Source organism: Protomyctophum parallelum, assembly GCF_964188405.1.
Source record: "Protomyctophum parallelum genome assembly, chromosome: 1".
Classification (NCBI taxonomy): domain Eukaryota; kingdom Metazoa; phylum Chordata; class Actinopteri; order Myctophiformes; family Myctophidae; genus Protomyctophum; species Protomyctophum parallelum.
Window position 1 is genome coordinate 38,933,265 of NC_139697.1, and position 25,413 is coordinate 38,958,677.

The 25,413-nt window shown below is 45.7% G+C and overlaps 1 protein-coding gene across 1 annotated transcript in view; it reads right to left on the bottom strand.

The window, feature by feature from the left end:
* LOC310869860 (glutamate receptor ionotropic, NMDA 2D-like) overlaps positions 1-25,413 on the bottom strand; it is a gene marked incomplete at its 5' end in the record, with an annotated part of 215,730 nt that overhangs the window by 108,251 nt on the left and 82,066 nt on the right. Inside the window, 1 exon segment of the mRNA XM_083780822.1 lies at positions 21,956-22,096. Coding sequence (XP_083636948.1) covers positions 21,956-22,096 — 141 coding nt within the window.

The window sequence follows — 25,413 nt, forward strand, 5'->3', positions numbered from 1 at the left end:
GTTCCGCATTTAACACTATTGTACCATCTAAATTAGTGTTGAAACTCAGTGGCCTTGGTGTGGCCATCTGTAACTGGCTATTTGATTTTCTGACGGGTAGGCCCCAGTGTGTTCGCATAGGAGAGAGAAGCTCATCCACAATTCTCACCAGAACCGGTGCGCCCCAAGGCTGCTGCCTCAGTCCTCTGCTGTACAGCTTGTTTACGTTTGATTGTGTCGCCAGATACGAGAATAACATCATAATTAAATTTGCGGATGATACCACAGTGATCGGACTAATAACCGACGGTGATGAGAGGGCCTATAGGAGGGAGATAGAGGATCTAACTCTATGGTGCGATAACAACAACCTCTCACTTAACACCAATAAGACCAAAGAAATCATTGTAGACTTTAGGAAGTCCAAAGGCATCCACACCCCCATTTCCATCAAAGGGTCATCTGTCGACATAGTTGATAACTTTAAATTCCTGGGCATACACATCACAGACACATTCACATGGTCACTCAACAACGAGTACATCCTCAAGAAGGCGCAGCAGCGACTGTACTTTCTGAGGCGCCTTAAAAAATTTGGCTTAAGTACAAAAGGACTAGTGAACTTTTATCGCTGCATAATTGAAAGTGTCTTAACTGGCTGTATCACAGTGTGGTACGGTAACACGACCGCTCAGGACTGCAACAGGTTGCAGAGGACCATTAAAACAGCAGCTAAAATCATCGGCACTACAGAATTACCCAGTCTCCATAACATCTACACCACTCGCTGTATGAAAAAAGCCCATAACATCATGAAAGACACCAGCCACCCCGCAAATACCCTGTTCAAACTACTCCCCTCCAAAAAACGCTACCAGAGCATCAAATCTCGTACCACCCGTCTCAGTAACAGTTTTTACCCCCAGGCAGTCAGGCTGCTGAACAGCTGACCTTGAACTGTATTGCACTTCACTTCACTTGCACTTTTCTTTTCTTTTCCTGTTTTTTGTCTTTTCTTGCACTATAGATGTTTGTTTATGTCCTGTGTATGTAAGACAGAGAGTGCTCTGAGCAAAATAAATTTCATTGTATGTATACTCTGTATCTATACAAATGACAAATAAACCTGAACCTGAACGTATACCGGTATGAATCTGCATAATGCCTGTCTGTCTGTCTGTCTGTCTGTCTGTCTGTCTGTCTGCCTGTCTGCCTGCGTGCGTGCGTAAGGAGTCCCCGTGTGCTACTGCCGTCTCTTTCAATACATACAGCTCTCCATCTCCTTTACCTATACTCCCTCTCTGTGCTTTACATACAGCTCTCCATCTCCTTTACCTATACTCCCTCTCTGTGCTTTACATACAGCTCTCCATCTCCTTTACCTATACTCCCTCTCTGTGCTTTACATACAGCTCTCCATCTCCTTTACCTATACTCCCTCTCTGTGCTTTACATACAGCTCTCCATCTCCTTTACCTATACTCCCTCTCTGTGCTTTACATACAGCTCTCCATCTCCTTTACCTATACTCCCTCTCTGTGCTTTACATACAGCTCTCCATCTCCTTTACCTATACTCCCTCTCTGTGCTTTACATACAGCTCTCCATCTCCTTTACCTATACTCCCTCTCTGTGCTTTACATACAGCTCTCCATCTCCTTTACCTATACTCCCTCTCTGTGCTTTCGCATTATGCGTGTGTCCAATTATCCAAATTACAAGTAGAAAGGATGCACCCGGTGCACTTTGAGAGAACCGGCACCCGGCGGGAGAGCCAGGAGATGTGGAGATGAGGTGGAAAAGACCTGAGATAGAAGCGTCGATGGAACGAGAGATAGAGGAGAGTAGGGGTAGTATAGGGCCGGGGGGGAATTAATTAACCCATTTTGGGCGGGAACCCCTTTTTGGTGTTTTAAACATTGTTATAATTTACCTATTGAAAAACAGCAGATCTACAAGCTCATGAGAGAGAGAGTGAGAGAGAGAGAGAGAGAGAGAGAGAGAATAGTGCAGGAAAACAGTGACGTGGTTTGTGGTATTGAAGGAGAGGGTGAGTCTAACCGACTCACTGTTATCTGAATGAATCTCTGAATGAGTCAATGCATGAATTACAGAATGTCAATGAATGAATTAAGGAATGTCAATGAATGAATGAGCATCCCTCAGACTGCAGGGTTGCAGGCGTGAATTACAAATGTAATGCTTTGATTGAGCGACAGAGGGTTCCTTGTTTTTTAATGCCGCTTTATATTTGTCTTTTAATGTCCGTTTATATTGATTTGTTTTATTTTAACCTGTGCAGCACTTTGGTTGATTTTGTCATATAAATACATTTGAGTTGAGTTGAGTTCAGACAGACAGACCTCTCTTTGCCCTCCAGACTATAAAAATACTCCAAAAAGTATCTTCAAAAGCCCCCAAAGTTTTTTGACCTAGTCTTGTTATCCTTATTTTTAAATGTTAATATGCTTTAGGGAAATCTGGAGTTCATCAAACATTGATGCAAATGAAGTCAAATTAATTGAGTTTATCTGTGAGTGAAAGACAGTTGCAGAGGGAAACAGTAAAAGGAATTGCAATGAGGGAATTTCAAGGTCAGAGTAAATTATATCGTCTGTCGGGTGGAAACCTCATTCAAAACTACAGTAGCATAAGTAGCATGCAGTTCTACAAGCTCAGAATGTGACATTTGGCGCCACGTTTCGAACTCGAGCTTGCAGATCTGCTACCTTGCATACCAATATATACCATATATATATATATATGTATACCAATATATATGATAGTTGTAAACGAAAGTTCAACTGAGAGATGGAACTAGCCATCATTCACCGGCTCCAATCAGATCAACGTTACCTCTGTCTGCGCCCCTTTAAAAGGACGCCTCCTTCTTCCCTGTCTCACTTCTGCTATCCGTTCAGGTAGCACACAGACACGATCGAGAGCTCATCTCAGCTCACCATCATCATCCGTCATTTATTTCCAACCAACTCCGTTTCTACATGAAGACAACATCTTCCTCCACGACCGCAGCTTTCATCCCAGGACACACCGACGGGTGTTTCGCCAGCGTCCCAGGCCCTGCATGCCTCCATCAGATACAGTATCATACTAATAGACCCGTGCGGTAAGCCCCGCCCGCTCGCTCAGCTGCCTCGATACCGTTGTTAAGCAGGACAAACATCAGCGATCCTCCATTGAGCACCGTGTTATGTCAGCGTTTTTACGAAGAGGAATAGAAGCATTCATATCAACAACATTCATACTATAATAACGCCATGGTGAAACGTTGCTGTTGGGCGTCCTGCAACAGTGCTTCATAGGCACCCAGAACGTTTGGGGCATTTTCTTTTTAATCCTTTCCCGTGGGTGCGCACAATGTTTACATTCTAGAGGAGGAAGCGGCGGTGGCGTCACTCGTTCACCCTCCCTGCTACTATCATACTAGTATTAACGTCAACTTTTACTAAACAATGGTTAAATCAATCGTCTAATAAACAACTAACAACTTACCTTGGAGCAAATGGTGTGCTTTGTAACTTTCTAATCTCCACGCTCAGTTGCTTGTGTTGGTCGGACGCCAGCCACAGGCTCCAGCCTCCAGTCACGTTCCCTCCCACTGCGGTTCAGAAAAAGAACGCTGCTTACCATTTTCTGCACATTGTATCCAAAAAGTGAAGGTCCGCTAATGGTCTAAACTATTTTGAATTTAGGAAGGGCAAAGAAAATAGTTTAGACCATTAGCGGACCTTCACTTTTTGGATGCAGAAGGGGGTAAGCAGCGTTCTTTTTTTTCTGAACCGCAGTGGGAGGGGACGTGACTGGAGCCTGTGGTTGAAGTTATGTGGCTGCCGTCCAACACAAGCAACTAGAAAGTTACAAAGCACACCATTTGTTCCAAGGTAAGTTGTTTGTTGTTTATTAGACGATTGATTTAACCATTGTTTAGTAAAAGTTGACGAGGGTGAACGAGTGACGCCACCGCCGCTTCCTCCTCTAGAATGTAAACATTGTGCGCACCCACGGGAAAGGATTAAAAAGAAAATGCCCCAAACGTTCTGGGTGCCTATATGAAGCACTGTTGCAGGACGCCCAACAGCAACGTTTCACCATGGCGTTATTATAGTGTGGATGTTGTTGATATTAACACGTCTAATACTCAGAGGAAAAACGGCGAGATAACATGGTCCGCAATGGACGAGACAAAAGCGTGTCCGGCTTAGCAACCGTAACGAGGGCGGGGCGAGAGGGGGGCGGTGCTTACCGCACGGTCTATTGCTCGCTACTGCTATTTATCCACCTGAATGGTTCAACTCACAAAACAAACGTAACTGCTAACAGCCTAATTTAGATTCCGTTCCGATGCTGCCTCATCCGCACGCAATAGCCCTATTTCCCCCCTGCTTGTTTGCTTGTTGCTGCTGCTTCAGTGCTTTATTGTATACCGCGCGTTGCTGTATACAAAGGCTGCTCAATTCTACTGCTGCTAATGCCTTATGCCACCAGTCTCGCCACTGCTACAAGTGGCGTCTGGGCGATCATGCACTAATCGTTGCTTTCACGGTTGGGTGCGTAGTAGTAGGCTACTAGTCATTATGTGGACGTAGTATAGATCGAAGGCAGCAGGATTAAAAATATTCACGGCGTCTAGTTTGTCCACAGTTTAGAGTAGGAGTGGCGACACGCTTCGTATAGTTCCAAACATTGTTCCTTTGGCTGGAACTATCCCATTGAGATAGAACGAGCACTTCCGCATTCCATTGTTGCCACGGGAGTCAACACTAGCGTCGCCACTATCACTAGACTACTCTGAGTATGTCCGCTCGTGCCCGTCAGGCATGTTGCCACGTCTGCACATTATAAGCGTCTCAGGCTTGTTTCATTTAAATCACTTACCGGGTGAACGTCGTTGTTTAAACCCACGGTTCATTCGAAGCACCCTCAGTTTAACATGATGGTAAACTATTTGACGACGTTGGACCGTCTTCATAATGATTCAAGATAGTTTTCGTGGCTTGTTTTCGCGGACCTGGCCTCTTGTCTCTTCCAACATGGCAATTCATTGCTCCATTCATTCATGCCACGGTAATTTGCAGTGCTTCAGATTCATGCTTCAATGACAATCATGTGGATTGCGATGAGATGTTGATCGTAATTGTGCGTGCGTGCGTGCGTCAGCGTGAACATGTTCAAATAGCTGATCTACAAGCCGAGAGCTCACAGGTCGGAGCTCCCACTATCATTTTGCTGTAGTTTATTTCCGGGTTTTCATATTATGTCTAACCCCCTGATCGACGTTAGACCCTCACGTCGTGAGCTCGCAGCTCTGTAGTGGCCAAGAAAGAACGCTCCATTATTACATTGACAACTGTCAATGAAGGGAAAATGCTTGCCATATTGTCCCTCATTTACGCCATTTCGTCTCCTATCATTCACGGCATTTAATGTTCATGCCGGCACCGTTCGTTCACATGACCTCTCATCACCTAGCCAACTTGAGTTAGCCTTTTTACACCAGCGCCCCTCACTTCACACGGGCGTGATTATCACATTGCGTTTGCTCAGGAATCGGCTCAAGTGCGTGGAGCGGCTTCCTGCTGTCTCCCTAAATCGCTCATTTAGGACTCGTCACGTTACACTCAAACGAGATTCGATTTGCCTAATTCACACGTCCGTTGCACTCCAGCTTCAGTTAATGCTACACATGCAGTCTTCTCTCAATGGTCACGACATGACTAAACCGCAGCTTGCATCACTCCACTCACCCGTCAACTGCATTGTTTCTCCTGCTCCAGCGTCAAATAAGTCTTAAGATTCTACTCACACTCCAACTGCCACGTCGGTCCGACCATACAAATTCTTGCTTGTGCTCCTCCTGTCCAGCTACCTGCTCGGCGATCATCAGGGAAACGAGCACCGTTCACGCATGCCAGGAAGGTCAGGTTCTCGGCTATAGGCCTCTTCGTCCACCGGTTTTCTTCAACACGGACCCCCACCGAGCTGAACTCCTCGTCAGCCATCCACCGCAATCCAATCCCATCAGCAGCCACGCACTGCAGCAGCTAAACTCAGTCAGCAGCCACGCACTGCAACAGCTAAACTCTTCGGCAGCCACGCACTGCAGCAGCTAAACTCAGTCGGCAGCCACGCACTGCAACAGCTAAACTCTTCGGCAGCCACGCACTGCAGCAGCTAAACTCAGTCGGCAGCCACGCACTGCAGCAGCTAAACTCAGTCGGCAGCCACGCACTGCAACAGCTAAACTCTTCGGCAGCCACGCACCGTAACGTCTCAACCGCACCGTAATGTCTAAACACATAGGCAGCCACGCACCGTAACGTCTCAACCGCACCGTAATGTCTAATCACATAGGCAACCACCCACACAACGTCTCAAACCACACACCTCATAAGCCATAACCTATTCGCAGCCTCCGTTGCTCGAAGAGCTCAGGCCACCGTGCTACGCTCCCACTTCAGTTTTGGGGGGGAATTCCAAGCGGAATAGTTTCCCGCAGTCGGTCATAACATTAATAATAATATCAGTTCCACGTCCGTTGCGTCAGCCATAGCTCAAGAAACCTATGTTCGTCAAACCATTCCCCTTGGGTCTGCCCCGCGTTCGTCAAACAACACGATGCCCAGGTCTCGCTCGATGCCCAGAGATCCTCCGCCCCTCCATATCAAGATCAGTTTCTTCTCTGCTACCGTGGAGTCCGTCCTCCTCTACGGCTGTGAATGCTGGACACTTACACAAGCCCTACAGAAATCCCTGGACGGGTGCTACACCAGAATGTTACGTGTGGTACTCAACATCAACCAGGATGAGCACATCACCAACAAGCGTCCGTACGGGGCATTACCTATAACAGAGAAGATAGCAGTGAGGAGAATGAGACTAGCTGGTCACTGCCACCGCCATCAAGAACTCCCGGCCAAAAGCTGCACCGTGGGAACCAACACGCGGGCGTCGATCGAGAGGACGTCCCACACCTACCTACGTGGACGCACTAAAGAAAGATACTGGTGCGGAAAGCACAAAGGAGCCGGCCAGATGTATGGAGAACCGAGATGACTGGAGACGACGATGGAGGGCTCGTCTGAGGACGACGTAGAGAGTTCACCTCCCGTCTCCGCTCACTGCTCGTAAGATGTGGTCTCCCTCCTGACCGCTGCTCCAGCCACTCCCTGAGAATCGGAGCTGCCACCACCGCTGCTGCCAGCGGCGTTCCTGCCCTCACCCTGCAACCTATGGGCCGCTGGTCATCCTCTGCCTACCTCTCCTACGTCAGACCCTCTGCCGCATCCGCACACGATGCCCAGAAGTCCATGGCGTCTACTAGTGCGGACGCTCACTCTCTCCTACCAAAACGCCGCCGTCCGTCGGGAGTTCCCCGTCTCGTCAGGTGAAGCAATTTCTCACTCATTGCCTCCATCTCGCAACCCTCTGCCGAGAGGTCGCCCGCTCCTACGCCCGTCCTCCGGCCTCGCTGGCCTCCTCCGTCGGGAGTTCCCCCGTCTCGTCAGGTGAAACAATTTCTGACTCGTTGCCTCCATCTCGCAACCCTCTGCCGAGAGGCCGCTCCTACGCCCGTCCTCGTCGGCCTTCTTCCGTCAGGCGAAATTGCCTTCATTGCGCAACCCTCTGTCCAGAGGAAGCCCGCTCCTACGCCTGCTAACTCTACACTCCCATTCCCCTAGATCCTGCCGGAACAGCTCTACCGGCTAGCACGTTCGCGGAGGCCCGCTTCCCTCAGGCCCCGGCCGAGACAACGGCGCTCTAGGTCAACCCAAAGTTCGTACCAATCCCATCGCCATCGCATCGAAATCCTATCACGAGGATGCCTCTATCGCGAGGATGCCCACTCATGCCATTGTATTGAAATCCTCTATCGTGAGGACGCTCGCCCTACGAAATAATCATCCCATTCACACCATGCTAATCAACTTTACTCTCATCCCAATAGACTCTGCCGGCAAACGATTTCCGGCTAACCATCCAGAGGCTCGCTAACCATCGGGCTGTTCGCCCACCAACCATACCTACTAACCATTCTCCCACGAGCCCCTTCCGCGAGGGCTCCCATGTCGGCAGCACCAGCCATCGTGAGGCTCCAATGGCGCGGGGCCTTCCTCACTCTCCCATGGATCCCTTCTCGCTAAAGGCCCCCGGCTCGTCGAGGGAATCTCGCCAACATCGTTTGTATACTGTAGCCCCTTCCAGGTAAACTTTAATTTACTCCTTCCTTCGGAAGTTCGTACCATTCCTCCAGGTGTGTACTCTTTTAATTCCTTTCGGGGGCAGGCTCAAGAGCCCCCCTGCCTTCGCCAGGCAGGATCCGAGCCGAGGCTCCGGCCCGTCCCCACGGGGGCTCACGCTAAAGCTCCTTCACCATGTCACTTCATCCTGTCATTGCACTTCCATTCGTTCATCATGTCCATTGTCCATGCACTCAAACCCAGCTCCATCCTTGTAAACAATCTATCTGCAATAAATCGCATTGTGTAATCTCTGTACAGTTGAAACCATATATATTTAAGTCAAAACACAACTCTTCTTAACTCTTCTTCACAGCTTTGCCGAGACTCTAGTTACACCCCCCATACCTAACAATAGGCTTTGAAAATGAGGGAGATTACATGGGATAATATCGGCAAATGACCTATAGTATACCGTCAATGACCCTGTGTGTGTGCGTGTGTGTGCGTGTGCGTGTGCGTGCGTGTGCGGCACGAGCATGAATTCCTTCAGCAGGTATTGCAGCAGAATACAGACCGCTGCCGTGCATGACGCCATGCTTGTGATTGGTCATTTCTCCCGTCAATCGGGATTTTACACACAGCACACATGCCCACACAACCCTGTCTGCACGAGGCGAGCAATCACTCGTCTAAACCCTCTGTTCAGTTGAGAGGTGAAAATGGATGAAACCGTTCCCATGGAGAAATACACTTCTAAATGTCAGTCCACTCGTTGCGAGAGACCTTCCATTTTCTACCCCTACATAGCCACACTGTGTGTGTGGCTATGTAGGGGTAGAAAATGGAAGGTCACACACACACATCATCATCATCGGTCGAGATCGTGGATTTCACAATATCACGCCAGACTTCACGGTCCTTCATTGCCATCCCCAGTTCCTGCTTACTGATGCCTGTGTCCCTAGCGATGACATCAGGGAACGACAGTTTTCTACCTCTGGTCTGCTTTGAGGCAGGACTCCAGAGAAGAAGAAGAAGAAGAAAGAAAGAAAGAAAGAAAGAAAGAAAGAAAGAAAGAAAGAGAGAGAGAGAGAGAGAGAGAGAGAGAGAGAGAGAGAGAGAGAGAGAGAGAGAGAGAGAGAGAGAGAGAGAGAGAGAGAGAGAGAGAGAGAGAGAGAGAGAGAGAGAGAGAGAGACACACACACACAGGTAATTGACGGTATACTATAGGCCATTTGCCAACATTATATCCCATGTAATCTCCCTCTTTTTCAAAGCTATTGTTAGCAGGTATGTCATCGCCACTCTCCCTTTACATCGCTCATAGTATACAGTATCTAATTCTGGTCCTCGATACACTCTTCTCCAAGACTGTTGTTTTCAACAACCGTGAATCACTCCGGGACTTAGATTAAAGATCCACAGAGGTGGAAGCACTCCAAAATAAGGTTTTGCAAAAGACAATTTCTTTATTTACATTTACAAGTTTACAATGAATACAAATTACAGTGGTGGAAAGTAACTAAGTCCATTTACTTAAGTATAAGTACTGTAAAATGTTGAGGTATTTCCAATTTCCAATACTTTTACTCTTACTCCACTACATCTCAGGGGGGGGGGGGGGGGGGGGGGGGCTTGGCCTGTTGTAGCGCCCGTGAGGTGAAAAGAAGCAGCTTGGACTCCTCATGCATTGAAGGAAGCATGAGGTCAGTCCGTTGCTCTCCCCAGGTTGGCAGAGGGAGTGTAGAGCCCAGTATTTTAATTTGATTTACACTGTGTAAATTTGGGGACAAAAGCCAGCTGTGACAATGTCACCAGACGTGCTTTAAAGTGAATTTACCCTTAACTACTCTTAAGGGAAAACAAATTACTATAGGCAAGATAGCGTCGTCTATAGAGCGCCGAAGTCCTGATGTCACTCACTCATCCCCTGGTTCACGGCAGTCATTTCTCTATGGAGAATAACATGGGGTCATCTTAAAATCGTTTCATATAAGCTGGGGAGTAACTAGACGTTACTGGGCCCTGACCAGCGAGAGCCCCCGACAACAGCAGTTCCAGCCACCACCAGACTCCGCCTGGTGGTGGCTGCATCTCTGTATTATATTTCATTTTACAGACGGTACGGGTGGGCGGCCGTGTGCCTCTGGGCCCCCACACAGTCGCGTTCTCTGCGTCACGGTAGTTACGCCACTGCATATAAGCATTGTGGTCCAAAAATAAACAACAACGGCGGCGGTGGCTCAGGGGTAGAGTGCCTGGATGGTAACCGTAAGGTTGCCAGTTCGAACCCGGGCTCCCCCAGAGTTACTGTCGAAGTGTCCTTGAGCAAGACACTGAACCCCTAATTGCTCCCGATGTGCTAGTTGGTGCCTTGCATGGTTTCCGCTGCCATCGGTGTATGAATGTGTGTGTGAATGGGTGAATGTAATGCACAATCTATGTAAAGCGCCTTGGATAAAGGCGCTATATAAATGCACCATTTACCATTTAACAACGCCGCACCGCAGCCACTCTAATTCCGCAGCTCAAAGCTGCTAATGTATCCATTAACAACTGTCACTCCTCACTGCCTCCATCCACTCCACTGCCTCATCCAAGGCGTCCTCCACGGCGTCCTCTCCTCTTCATTATCTACATTCTACCACTTGGGCAGATCATCCGTCACCTCAACCTCCAGTTCCACTGCTACGCCGATGACACACAACTGTACCTCTCCGCCAAGACCATCACTGCTTCCACCCACTCCGCCCTCACCATCTGCCTCACTGATATTAAAATATGGATGCAAAATAACTTTTTTTAAACTGCAACAAATCAGAAATCCTTCTCATCTGCCCTAACTCTCACCAGCTCCACCCAGAACTTCACCCCCTCGATGGCTCCACGGTTACAACCTCCCCCCACATCCGTAACCTTGGTGTCACATTTGACTCCACCCTCTCATTCCTCCCCCACATAAACCAGATCACCAAAACCGCCTTCTTCCACCTCAGGAATATGATAATATCGCCCGTCTCCGGTGCTCTCTGACCTTCCCTGCTGCCGAAACCCTCATCCACGCATTCATCACATCCCGGATTGACTACTGCAACAGCATCCTCAATGGCACCACCTCCACACTAGCCTGTGTTTACACTATAGCCTAATGTAACACTCACAAATATTCATAAGAAACGGTAGCAAAACAATGTTTGTGTTTTACACTCTAGGTTCTTTACACAAACAATTAAAACTATAGGCGGTGGTAGAAAATACAATGTTTGTGTTTACACAAACATTGTAAAAAAAATCTTGTTTGAAAATGTTTGAATATGTTTGACACTTTTGAACACCACACATCTTGTATGGGGTCCTTGTAACAGAATGTTTGCAGATGGGAGTCCGTGGCAAAGTTCACATTAATTTGGGGGACCTTGACATGCTGATGCTGAAGTTTGAGGACTACAACTGTTCAGGATCACAGCAGTGAAACCAAACATGGACTCCCTGCTGCCTGCCTGTGCTCACCTCATCTGCCTGCTCAGGGTCACCTGGCGTGCCTGCTCCTCTCACCTGCCAATCCTCCAGAGCTATAATCCTCTGCCAGCCAGCCTCAGATCTGCTCTGCCATGCCCCATCCATCCATCTCATTTCAGCTCATTTCAGCTCAGACACACAACCGTTGCCTCTAGAATACTAGACTAGACTAGGTAGAATTACTACTACTGTTGAAGACAAGAAGAGCAGAGTGGAGATGATGATGATGACAGAAAATGGCTTGGGGAGAGGAAGAATATCTATCACAGAGAGAGAGATAGAGAGACAGACAGACACGACACTCCTCCGCTCCAGATGAGCAGTTGCCCCACCAACCCCCTCGGTTCTGTGCTCTGTCCTTCAGTTATTTCATTGTTATTCTTTGTACTGTATGTTTCATTCAATCATTCAGCCACAGCCTGCGTGTGTGTGTGCGTGCGGGCGTGCATGCATGTTTTTCAGACACCCTTATTGAATTACAATTGACTTGTACTCTTCATATCCTGTCTCTGTTCCATCAACGTCCTCTCCGTTTTCAATTTAACCACAGTCAGCATAGATGAAAAATACAATAAAGAAATGCAATAAAAAAGAACAAATACTTTCATTCATTCATCCATCCATCTTCAACCGCTTATCCGTATTCCTTTGAATAGGCCTACTTAATTGTAATTCATCCATTCAATGACTTTAGCGATCAGAAAACCCATAAGAAATGTCTTCAGCTCAACTGAGAATACAAGGAGCATCTTCTCCTCCACACAGCCTTGCTTTCCCGTTACAGATAGTTTATAGACATGTCCTAGATCTGTCCTTGTCCCTTGTTCCTTTTACGCCCATATACAGAGATCACTGATGTCATCGGTATGCCCATATATGGGCATGCCCCCTTTTGGCCCTCATGTGGCACTGCCGACCAAACTAATATGCCCATATCTGTACCTGTCAGGTTCAGGTTTATTGTCTCCACCAGGCCGAAGGCATGGGGAGAGAGTCTGTCTGTCTGTCCGTCCGTCCGTCTGTCTGTCTGTCCGTGAACAGCTAATCTCCGTCACCGTTAACCCAGTCGATGCCAAATTTTGCACACACACTCCTTGGATGCCAACGATGAGCCTGTGCCCCAAAATTTCCAGAACGGCCTGTTATAGCGCCACCAGGAGGCCGACTTTTGAAAAACTATTTTTTTAATATTACACACTATCTCTATAGTCATGTGTTCAAGATGGATCTGTCCGATATTTTTGATTACATCCTAATTGGCTAACATTGGCTTTCAAAGTTTGCAGGATTGGCCCTTTTGAAACAAAAAGCCTCAAATCATAGTGCCACCAATGTGGATTTTTGCAAAACACATCTTTGGAACAAAATGCCTCAAATCATCCAATTGCCATCAATGGTGTAAGAACAAATGGCACCCTTTTCACATTGGCCTATTATAGCGCCACCAGGAGGCCACAACCTGACCTGACCTGGTGGAGACCTGTGCCCCGAGAGGCACTTTTTCTAGTTTATCATAATAAATAAATACAGAGTATAGATACCATTAAATTATTTATACACCAGTGTAAACAGTCAGTCCCTTTTATTTCCAATATGCTGATCGCTAACTGCAACCTTTATTGTGAAATGGAGACCGGTTGTGTCTCTGCATGAGTCATGACACACGCACATGCATGAGTCATGACACACGCACATGCATGAGTCATGACACACGCACATGCATGAGTCATGACACACCCACATGCATGAGTCATGACACACCCACATGCATGAGTCATGACACACGCACATGCATGAGTCATGACACACGCACATGCATGAGTCATGACACACGCACATGCATGAGTCATGACACACCCACATGCATGAGTCATGACACACCCACATGCATGAGTCATGACACACGCACATGCATGAGTCATGACACACGCACATGCATGAGTCATGACACACGCACATGCATGAGTCATGACACACGCACATGCATGAGTCATGACACACCCACATGCATGAGTCATGACACACGCACATGCATGAGTCATGACACACGCACATGCATGAGTCATGACACACGCACATGCATGAGTCATGACACACGCACATGCATGAGTCATGACACACCCACATGCATGAGTCATGACACACCCACATGCATGAGTCATGACACACGCACATGCATGAGTCATGACACACGCACATGCATGAGTCATGACACACGCACATGCATGAGTCATGACACACGCACATGCATGAGTCATGACACACCCACATGCATGAGTCATGACACACCCACATGCATGAGTCATGACACACGCACATGCATGAGTCATGACACACCCACATGCATGAGTCATGACACACCCACATGCATGAGTCATGACACACGCACATGCATGAGTCATGACACACGCACATGCATGAGTCATGACACACCCACATGCATGAGTCATGACACACCCACATGCATGAGTCATGACACACGCACATGCATGAGTCATGACACACGCACATGCATGAGTCATGACACACCCACATGCATGAGTCATGACACACGCACATGCATGAGTCATGACACACCCACATGCATGAGTCATGACACACCCACATGCATGAGTCATGACACACCCACATGCATGAGTCATGACACACCCACATGCATGCATCACGTTTGTACCGGCAGTGCATGTGCATACCGGGATGTACATGAAGATGACATGTGTTTCTCTTTCTGCATACAATGCATAGTGCATTTCAGTCCAGTCCAACTCTATGGCCCTCATTTATCAATCGAGTGTAAAATCTGCCACAGATTCGAGTGCAGGTTTCGTAGTACACCCACGTCGCCACGGCATTTATAAAGTGATCGCAAACAGCTGATCCTTCCTTAATTTCGTTCTCACGTTAATAAATGTCACGGCTGAATTTGATCTGGCACGCCCTAAGAAATCAAGCCTCGCCCTCGTTTTTGCGACCTGAACCACTGCTATACGATCTGGAAACCATGGTTACCGTGCCTTTCTGCCCGCCTCACCCCCCTCTCTCATACACACACACACACACACACACACACACACACACACACACACACACAGACGCACACACGCTGCACGCACACGCAACTTGCAAGCCCAACTAACTGGTGTGTTGTTAAATAAATAAACAACGAACACCTGCATGAATTAAATAAAGTTGTAGGTCTACCCTGTCTCTGTCTGTTTCCCTCTCACCTCGCTTGCCTTGCTGTCATGTCCACGCACGCACGCACCTACATGACACATCAACATCGCATCGCCATGAATGGAATACGTTTGGGCTGGCCTATATTAATTTTACCCATTCGTGCGCAGTGCACGGCGAACGGACGAAGGCGTGATACTGCGCACTGCTGTGATATTAAAGTCCTGTGGGTGAGTGTCAGTGATGCCTGCATGAGAGATAGGCTATCATGTCGTCAAGGCAGTCATAATCAACGTTTATGTAGTGATTTGATCATTGATGAACGAATCATAAACATATGGATGAAGGCTTGCTTGCATGTGTGCTGGTATGTTGGCGACGCACGCCGCGACCCCCGAAAATGATCACGCTTTTATCTGAACTGTCAAAACTGTCAAAACCTGTCTAAGCACTTATTTAAATGGTGAATGATTAAGCCCCTTACGCCTATAGCCTGCTAGTACTTACTACAAATAGGCAAGCTGTATGCTTGTCATTGTCACTTGGAAATAAAGGCGTGCAGTCCATTTATATTATTATTATAAATAATATCATAATCACATATGCCGCATCACCGCATGCGCTCCAAAATCATCTCACAAGTGCGCTCGCATAACAAGGCCAGTAAAGCACTGTTTGATTAAGCACAAACTAATACATTGTAAACATGTTATATTGTTTTTAATTGCGCGATTTTAATTACTTGTAAAGTTGGAAATCTCTCTTTTGTTTTTTACATACACATACCGTTTTATATTATCATTTTAGGAGTGAAAACATATATGTTTAAATGCCTGTGACAGCCTCTCAGCTGGTCAAACAATGCTGCTCCGCTGTTCTAAGACAGAAAAACAGGTGAGGACTAAACGTACGCCAGCTGACGAGTAGACGTGGGTTTTGACCGTTGTCACGTTCAATTTCAAGCTTTGCCGGAAATGTTAAATGCCGAAAATGTCGGTAATTTCGGCGTGCGCCCATATTTTGGCGTACGCACGGTTGATAAATGAGGGCCTATGTTCCAGTCGTGCAGTGCCGCGGGAGTGACTTTACACCACTTTGTGAGGAATAAAGGGCACCAAATGGGTTTAACCCATTCTGACCTGAGATCAGATTCATACGAGGTTTCCGCCGGACACACACTGGTCTGATGGACCCATTCTGACCTGAGATCAGATTCTAAAAAAATGTCAGTCGTTCTTCGATTTTTCAAAAATAGCAGACCTACAAGCTCGTATCGCGCCACTCGGTGGCGCGATATGAGCTTGTAGATCTGCTATTTTTAAATAGCTAAAGCACGACATGATGCCGACACCAAAATGGGTGCCCGGTCAGAATGGGTTTAATGGTTAACATTGACTAAAGACTAAATAGGTTGTTCTCCTCAGTAATATTTTATACGCCGATTAATGGCTTAGATGACATTCACATCACTCAAAGGGCAGCCCGTCTTTATCCCAGGCCGATGTACTGCTTGCTTGTTGGCCGTTTTCCCCAACAGGTTCCTTACTGCGATTTACAATTTAGACAATTTCAACATTTGGCATTTAGAAGACACTCTTATCCAGAGTGACTTACAACGTGCAAAGTTACAAAGTGCAAGATCACTGTAAATGCCATGAACCCTATTAAAGACAACATGGGGAAATAAATACTAACACGGTTAGAGTGTTAAAGGGTGGAAATTAACCGCATCTGTCCAAAACTTTTCAGGATTCAAATGAAAAAAAGTAGCAAATCTACAAGCTCAAAATGCACCGTGCCACGTATCGAGCATGTGGATCTGCTACTTCTCTGTAACACTGTGCCGTTAATTTATGAAAAAACACAAACCGTTAAAATATGGAGATAAGAGGTGTCTTCCCGACAGCAACAATATTTTATTATCTGCATATCATATAACTAGCATCTAGAGCAGGGAATACGAGCGGCGTGGAGCTCGCCTCTCACCTTGATTTGCACACCTCTAGCCTAGTTCATTAAAAGTGATTAAAAATGTGTCGGGCCTCGCAGGCCTTCTTCAGGGCAAGAAGCCATACACCTTAGGTACATTTGCATTGTTTTACTATGTTGACATTTTCCTTTTCTTGTGATAACAGCAATGTATGGGAGCGAAACCCTTTCTTTTAAACCAGCATCTCCCAACGTTCAGGACCGTTTTTCTTTTTAGTATTCCGTCAGAACATAACTTGTCTATCATGCCACCCACAACTAGAATGCAGGCATCTCATAATAAACCTTGTAAACAACAGAGAGAGAAATGTCACTGCATGTGAATGGATCAATTAGAATACTGTCTCTTTCCTTCCTGCCTGCAGCATTCCTCTTTGTTCTGTGCCCTCTCTGCTTAAACTGTAGAAATGCAGACAGGAATTTGAATATTTTATGCTGTTGTCGCTAGAAATTCTAGCGACTATCGTGCAACGCGATCAGAGGTGCTCTGCGCTTTGTTCCAACACACTATGGCAGAAAAAGCCATTCCATTCCTCTATTCTTCATGCAGTTATTCCTCTGTATCGCCGTCCCCTGATACAGCAAATGGCGGTGCTCCAACTTGTAATCATGGTTATTCATGACTGTTAACGAATCCTCATGTTTGCACTTATAGCGTTTCACTCTGCATAATATGGGGAGTGTTGGCTGATTGATTTAAATTTAAAATGTGTCGCCTCAACCGGCATCGCACAAACTGTAGGCTATGCGAGAGGGAGAGGAGATGCTAGACACAACACTTCCCTGGAAATGGAAGGATGACCACAAAATACACTGTTGCAAGTGAAAGTTCGTTATTCAAAATGTACCTGAGTAAAAGTACTTAATATGCAGAATGTCCCATTTCACAAGTTTTCAAAAGTCTAAAATGCATTACTTTCAAATAGCACACAAATATATAGGCCGGGTATGCAGTATATAGGGCTGAAGTAGTTAATGTATGTTTTGTAATAAAAAAGTATATTAACTAAAGTTTTCAAATAATTGCAGTGGCGTATAAAGTACAATATTCACCTCTGAGATGTAGTGGAGTAGAAGTACAATATTAAGGCTCTGAAGAAAAATCAAAGTTATTAGTTATGTAGAACTGGTGGATTCGCCTACTGTCTGTCCCTTTAAAAAAAACAAACAATAAAAGGCGTAAACCGCAAAAAAAAAAAAAAAAAAACTGGTGGATTCCGCTTCCTGATTTTTGGGGATAGGGAAACTGAAGGGAAAGTGAAATGTTTCAGAATAAAAGTTTCCTGAACCACAGTGAGAGTGCGGGAGGACTTTAGTGGCACTGTGTCATCAGTGTGTTTATAATCACACACAGCAACACCAGCCAGAGCTTCATACAGTCCTCTGTGTGAATTAACTTCACATTAAACATCCAATATACCCTGGAACAGATCATTACTTTTTGGGCTTTCAATATTTCCTTTTATATCAATCAATCAATCATGCTAACTTAGAGATGCTCCGATCGATCGGTGGCCGGCCGATCACCGATCCCGGCCGTGCAAAATTCACCGATCCGCAAAACCGATCAAAAAAGCTAAAAGTTGCGCAGTTTACATCCAAAAGAATGTGTCACTCTCTCGGTTCTGCACCGCTTACTGGAGAAGTATATCACTGTCGAAGGCAGCGCAACTAATCTCCCCCCCACACCCCAGGGAGGGAGGGGGGAGAGAGAGAAGAGAGAGAGCGAGAGAGAGAGAGCACACACGTCTTCACCCCAGCGAGGGAGGGAGATAGAGAGAAAAGGAGATAAAGGGAGAGCGATAGAGAAAGAGAGAGAGCTCCAGTGTCCTTTTTTCTCAAATTGACCAGCAGAAAAGTGAGCAAACTATAATCCACATTGTTAAACAAGTAGTGTGTGCCCTGATACAACTTTCTTGGAAGTGTGCACGTTGCCTGCAGTGGCAGCCAGCAGCGATTTAAAATGAGCCTGTGCATTTAACGGTTTTCAACCTATATAAGTTGAACGCATAGGCAATCAAGACCATTAATTAATGACAGCTGTGTAGGGGTGAGGATTGTGTGATGATTCTAATGTACAGGATTCTAAAGGGCACCACTTTTGGTGTGACACACACACACGGCTTCTGTCAACACGTGCCGAGTTGACAAAGATTGACAGATTTTGGAGAAGACTGATAGTTTATCCTTTAGTAATTAGGCTGTGGAAGTATTCACACTACTTTTGGATTTATTGGGATTGGCAATTTGGTGAAAGGAGGAGGTGATCATGAAGCTCCACAACATTGGTAGGCTCAAGGCTGCATTTATTTTCCTTCTTCTTTCTCTCGAAGGTGCATGGGATGATGGGAGCCCCTCCAGCAGGCTAGGGAGCCCCGCTCAGGTTATCATTCTGACCTGAGATCAGATTCATACGAGGTTTCCGCCGGACACACACTGGTCTGATGAACCCATTCTGACCTGAGATCAGATTCTAAAAATGTCAGTCGTTCAAAAAATAGCAGACCTACAAGCTTGTATCGCGCCACTCGGTGGCGCGCTATGAGCTTGTAGATCTGCTATTTTTCAATAGCTAAAGCATAACATGATGCTAACACCAAAATGGGTGCCCGTTCAGAATGGGTTAAATATCTTAGCTGACTCAAGCCGAGTGAAAATTGCCGATCTAACAAGCTCACAGTGTTTTGCAGGTGATGCATTGTGATGCACTGTCCTTCTCAGGGATACTAATCCTTCTCACAGGGGTCTAGCGGCGCAGTAACATTACAGTGACAGTCTATATGATTTGTATCAATATTCAAAGTTGTCAAAAGACTGTACTGGAGTAACAAGTATAATAGTACAATGAAGTATCGAAAAAATATATATCTCAAGTACCTAGTACTTGAGTAAATGTTCTTAGTCCACTGCTGATAACACCATGCCACACCACTTTTTGAAGTGTCCATTGTCTCCCTGCTTGGACCATCATTATGTAATGAGAGTCCTTTAGTACATGGAGATAAAAGTAAAGTGTGTGTGTGCATATTAGTTAGGGAAAGTTAGTCAAATGTGTGACCAATCTGCAAAATTAATGCTTACCCATAGCTTTCTCCACAGATGTGTGCATAAAGGTGTCTAGTATCACCTCTCAATTTATTCCAACCCAGACTTTGTGACCACTGTTGAAAGTTGAACATTAACATTACCAACCTATACAGTATGCAGGCAAAAAGTGTTTTAACCCATTCTGAACGGGCACCCATTTTGGTGTCAGCTTCATGTTATGCTTTAGCTATTGAAAAATAGCAGATCTACAAGCTCATATCGCGCCACCGAGTGGCGCGATACGAGCTTGTAGGACTGCTATTTTTTGAAAAATCGAAGAACGACTGACATTTTTTGAATCTGATCTCAGGTCAGAATGGGTTCATCAGACCAGTGTGTGACAAGGACTGTCACTCTTGACTGCAGCGACGCGAGTCCCGCCAAGTGGAGTGGCAGACAGAGTGATAGAAGGGCCAACGCTGACAAATGAGCCGATTGAGAGGCCGGCGCTTCAGAGCGTGACAGAGAGTGCTCAGGACGCGGGAAGAGAAAAGAGCTGGCCCCAAAAATGTATCTCTTCACCTTCACAAGATAACGGATTAGAGAACAACCCGTATCGATTCAGTCCGTTTGAATTTCCAACCATATTTAGTCTGGACGACACTAATCAAATAAGTGAAGGGCACGACAGCATGGCATCGTTCCTCCCTCGTCCTCTGCTCTGGCGAGCAGGTTCATGGTTCATGGGCAATATAATACGCTTTGACAAGACCTGTGCAGTGTAACTGTACAGAAAGCTGTTATGGATACACACCGGCAGGATCAAACACAATGTATCGTGGCAGAAACCTCTTATCTACCGTAACATAACTTAGATTATATTAGATGTGTCAAGGACATGACCTCCAATGGCAGTCTTAGGTTATGGTTATTGTAAAAAGAAATCCACTGTGAACACTGTCACTTTGCACACTCTTCACATTGCACTCATTGAACTGGGCACTATTTAGTTTTAGGACGGCATACAGTGAGACACTGTAACCTTGTGTTTCTTTTCCTGCATAGTGCAGGGCAGTTGTACAGGCATTGTATGCCGTTATTCTGTATGGACACTGGACAGTGCTTCTTAATTGTTTTATTTTTCTTGACTTTTATTGCCGAATACGACAGCACTGTCTTTCCTTATACAATTTACCTCTCCACCAGGAACTCTGACTATAACTCGGCTGTGCTGCCTCTGGGTGACTGATTTCTATCTCCATTTAACTTTTTGTAATTCAATTTACATTCCCCTCAGCTTGCATCTTTCATCTCCACTCGTCTCATCGCATGCTCGCGGCATACAGTACACTGCGACGCCAAAATGTCTCCGCCCCTCCCCCAGTCGGCGGAGCCAGAATGTCTTTGTGGGGTAGGCTTGGAATCGGGTATGGGCCAGGCGGTGCGATCCTGGCGCATGCAGATAAATGATGTGCAATGGAATTTCCTTTTAGCTTAGATATTACAATAGGCTGTGTGATGAATACCACCCTACTTTGATATGACTTACGCAATCAATCACCATACAACAACAGGCAATACAAATTACACATTATCAGGCCAATACAAAACAAATGAGAGATGTATCAAGTTCAAGCAACCAGTCAAGGTGATTATTGCGAGGAGTTCATTGCTGATCTATCCCCTGTTTGATGTGATTGATGAATCAAGCGTGTTGTTTAAGCTTGAGAGATTGCAATGTCATACAGTAAATCACATGGATTGACCCTTTGAAAGTGTCAGATCCATGTAGAAAAGAGGCCGACGCTATATGACAGCAAGCCATTCTGTTTCTGTGGCGTGTATACCTGCCCCCTCTCTCACTGACACAACATTAAACGTAATGGATCTCATAACACAACAGTCGCCGCATGCATTTTTGGTTCTCTGCAGACAAGGCTGGATGAATATTGTGGCGGGGGACTGTACAGAAAGTTCAAAGGCACCATTTCATCTCCTCTCATTTTTCCCCAGCCTGCACCCACCCGCGGGCCTGCATGCCCACCTGCCACAGCTCGGCTCACCTGATTCTGTCTGGCACTCTGTGGGTCTGGTTGCCGTCCGTCTGGCAGTTGCCGGCGTACTGGCCACGGCTGCCGGGCCCCTGGTCCCTGCGGAGCGCCATGGCCCCGTGGGTGAGCACCGAGACGCCCTTGGCGATACGTCTGGGGGGGGGGGGATAAAAATGTCTTTCATCAATACAGGTAGTAAGAGAGCATGGGTGGACAGACAGACAGACAGACAGACAGACAGACAGACAGACAGACAGACAGACAGACAGACAGACAGACAGACAGACAGACAGACAGACAGACAGACAGACAGACAGACAGACAGAGAGAGAGAGAGAGAGGTTTATGACTCATTTCCCTCATGGCTTATTTGAAGCCAGGCTATACAAACAGTCAAAGCTCCATTTGAGACGCGTTGCCACAATAGTATGTCTGCGGCATCAAATATTTATGTCAGTGGTTCCTTGGGTGGATTTTTCCATTTGTTTCCATTTGTACACTCTCAGAGTAATGGGGGGGGGGGGGGGGTCCTTGGGATGCCATTATCCCATTCTGAACGGGCACCCATTTTGGTGTCGGCATCATGTTATGCTTTAGCTATTGAAAAATAGCAGATCTACAAGCTCATATCGCGCCACCGAGTGGCGCGATACGAGCTTGTAGGTCTGCTATTTTTGAAAAATCGAAGACACTTTTAGAATCTGATCTCAGGTCAGAATGTATTAATAATGAAACTGTCAGGATGTAATAGACATTTCTAGAATCTGATCTCAGGTCAGAATGGGTTATATCACCATGTTTATTCCTTTATTCCATTATTTTATTTTGCATTACTAATACTATATTTTATTTTTGCACTCATATGTATAGGATGTAGTATTTTCATACTGTGTTATATGATTGAATTCAATGCTGTAATGAGGCTGTAAGGTTTTCAAGGTTTGCAATGTTTAGTGTTTTGTCCTGTCCATTTTGACTGGGTCTCTAATACTATAGGATCACCGTGTTAAAATGAGATATAGTTGTATCTCACGGATTTTTCTATTGGCATTAAAATGATGAATTCAAAATATGAAAAGGCACTGAAAAGCTGCTATTGGGGTGGCAGTCCAATAATTGCAATTAACAATTTATTAATTTCTTTGTTATTAGCCGTGTAATAATCAGGATAATTATCATGATTCATTAATCATTATTGACAGGGTGAGTAGACCGTATTTGACAAGCTATATTGAGCTTGTTGCGCTAAAGAATTATTATTATTATTATTTTCTATCAATGACACAATGTCCATGAATTCAAGGCTTCATGAGGTGTGCAATTGATAGAAAATAAGTAATTTTTTGGGTTAACTATTCCTGCAGAGAGGGGGGGGGGGGGGGATAAAAATGTCTTTCATCAATACAGGTAGTAAGAGAGCATGGGTGGAGAGACAGAGAGAGAGCGACACACTCACAGACAGACAGACAGAGGTTATATCAGCTAACATCAATATAATAACAGCTCACGATCACCATGCCCAGAAACTAATTTCACAAGGGGATGTATCAGACTGAGCTAAAAATAAAATAAAGTGTCCTGTAAAGCAGCGGGAGAGACAAATAGTTCATCATCTTGACAGGCCAAGATGGCTGCTGGACAGTGAAGCCCAGGGAAACAGGGACAGGATGTCCATAGGATATTCACTCAGAGGTGCAAAGTGATGTGGAATGAATTCAGTCCTGATACAATACTGTAACGTATTTACATGAGTGGTGGAAAGACCACTTCACCCTTATCTTCATATAACTGCTCCTTACAAATACTCATTATAAAGTGGTACCAACTTTTGTCAAATTGGTCTGTACATGTATCTCAGAGGCGTCTCAGAGGAGGGCTGTGGACAGTTCAGAAAGCCGCCTACCAGTGACATCATCGATTCCCAGCCAATACTAGGTCAACTTTTATTACATGCATGAAATGAAATCAGGCCTGTGACTGATTTGTTTATTTTCACGGATGACTCACACATTTCTTGTTAGAGTCTCGACTCATTTAAATCAACAAAGAGTCCTGAAAATACTAGCCTCAGCGCTAGTACATTGTCATTTCGACTATATATTCATGCACTTCCTGGTATTCTAGCACCCCTATAACCCAAAACAAAGCTACAGACCTCTCAAAACTAAATGATTTGATTCATCCTTAAAGGGACACTTCACCCTTTTTGCAAAAAAAATATATGTTAATGACGTTTAGAAGCTTTAGAACACTTTCCTGGAGATCTTTATGTGTGTAATATGTGGTTTTAGATATTTTAGATTGTAGCAGTGAGCCTGTTGTCTCTGATGTCATGGACACTGGGCTCACTTCCTTCCTGGACTACATGTTAAGTAGTAAGACAGCTCTCGCCCTATCCACAAGGAGGAGCAGTGCACCAAAGAATTATGGGAATTGTAGTCCAGGAAGGTAGTGAGACCAGTGTCCATGACATCAGAGACAACAGGCTCACTGCTACAATCTAAAATAACTAAAACCACATATTACACACATAAATACCCCCAGGAAAGTGATCTAAAGCTTCTAAACGTCATTAACATATATTGTTTTGCAAAAAGGGTGAAGTGTCCCTTTAAACCACATCCCAGAACTCATCTTCTAGCTCCCAGCCCATTTTCTTAGTCTAAAGTGGCTTCTAGTCGAACCCTTACTTGATCATACTACAGTGTCGCACAAGGTCGAAATGCCGTGCGTCAGCTTAAACGTTTTGAGCTTGTAGATCTGTTTTTGAATTTGAATTCTAGAAAGAGACAGTTTGGACCAACCCCAACAGGCGATAATGTAGTGAATTAATTTGAAGGAAATGTATGTTATATGACGTCACATGTGACCTTGAGTGTTTCCCTTTGATCACCTAACTTCTACTCAGTTCATAGTTGAGTCCAAGTGGATGTTTGAGATTCACCTCAAGGTCGTTACTGAGATATTGTCTTCACGAGGTTCATGGGAGAGACACGAGTACAGCATTGTTGCGAACGCAGTGAGCCACTTACTATGACAGCAAGGGCTGAATGTCTGTGTGTCCCGCTGTTACACCACCCGCCCGCCACCAGAGGGCGCAGCTGTAGCACACACACACACACACAACCACACACACACGAGCTGCGTTCGCTTCCCGCGTTTGCGCGTCTTACTTGTATGTACAGTACACACATACGGACTGATGAACAAACGGACAAACAACCCAGAAGCATAATGTCTCCAGCAATGATGAGGCAAAAGAACAACAGTCAAACAGTGTAGCCATTTTCACAAAGATGGCATTTGCATGTCAAAGGCCTCAAGCCCAGCAGGACTAGGCTGGTGGTGAAATCACAATGTTCAAAATGTAGTTAGACACATTTCTCTCAAAGACTTCTTTCAACAGCAAATTCCCAAACACAGCCAGTAAATATGACATTCACCCACAGCTTCCCATCCATCACTCTTTT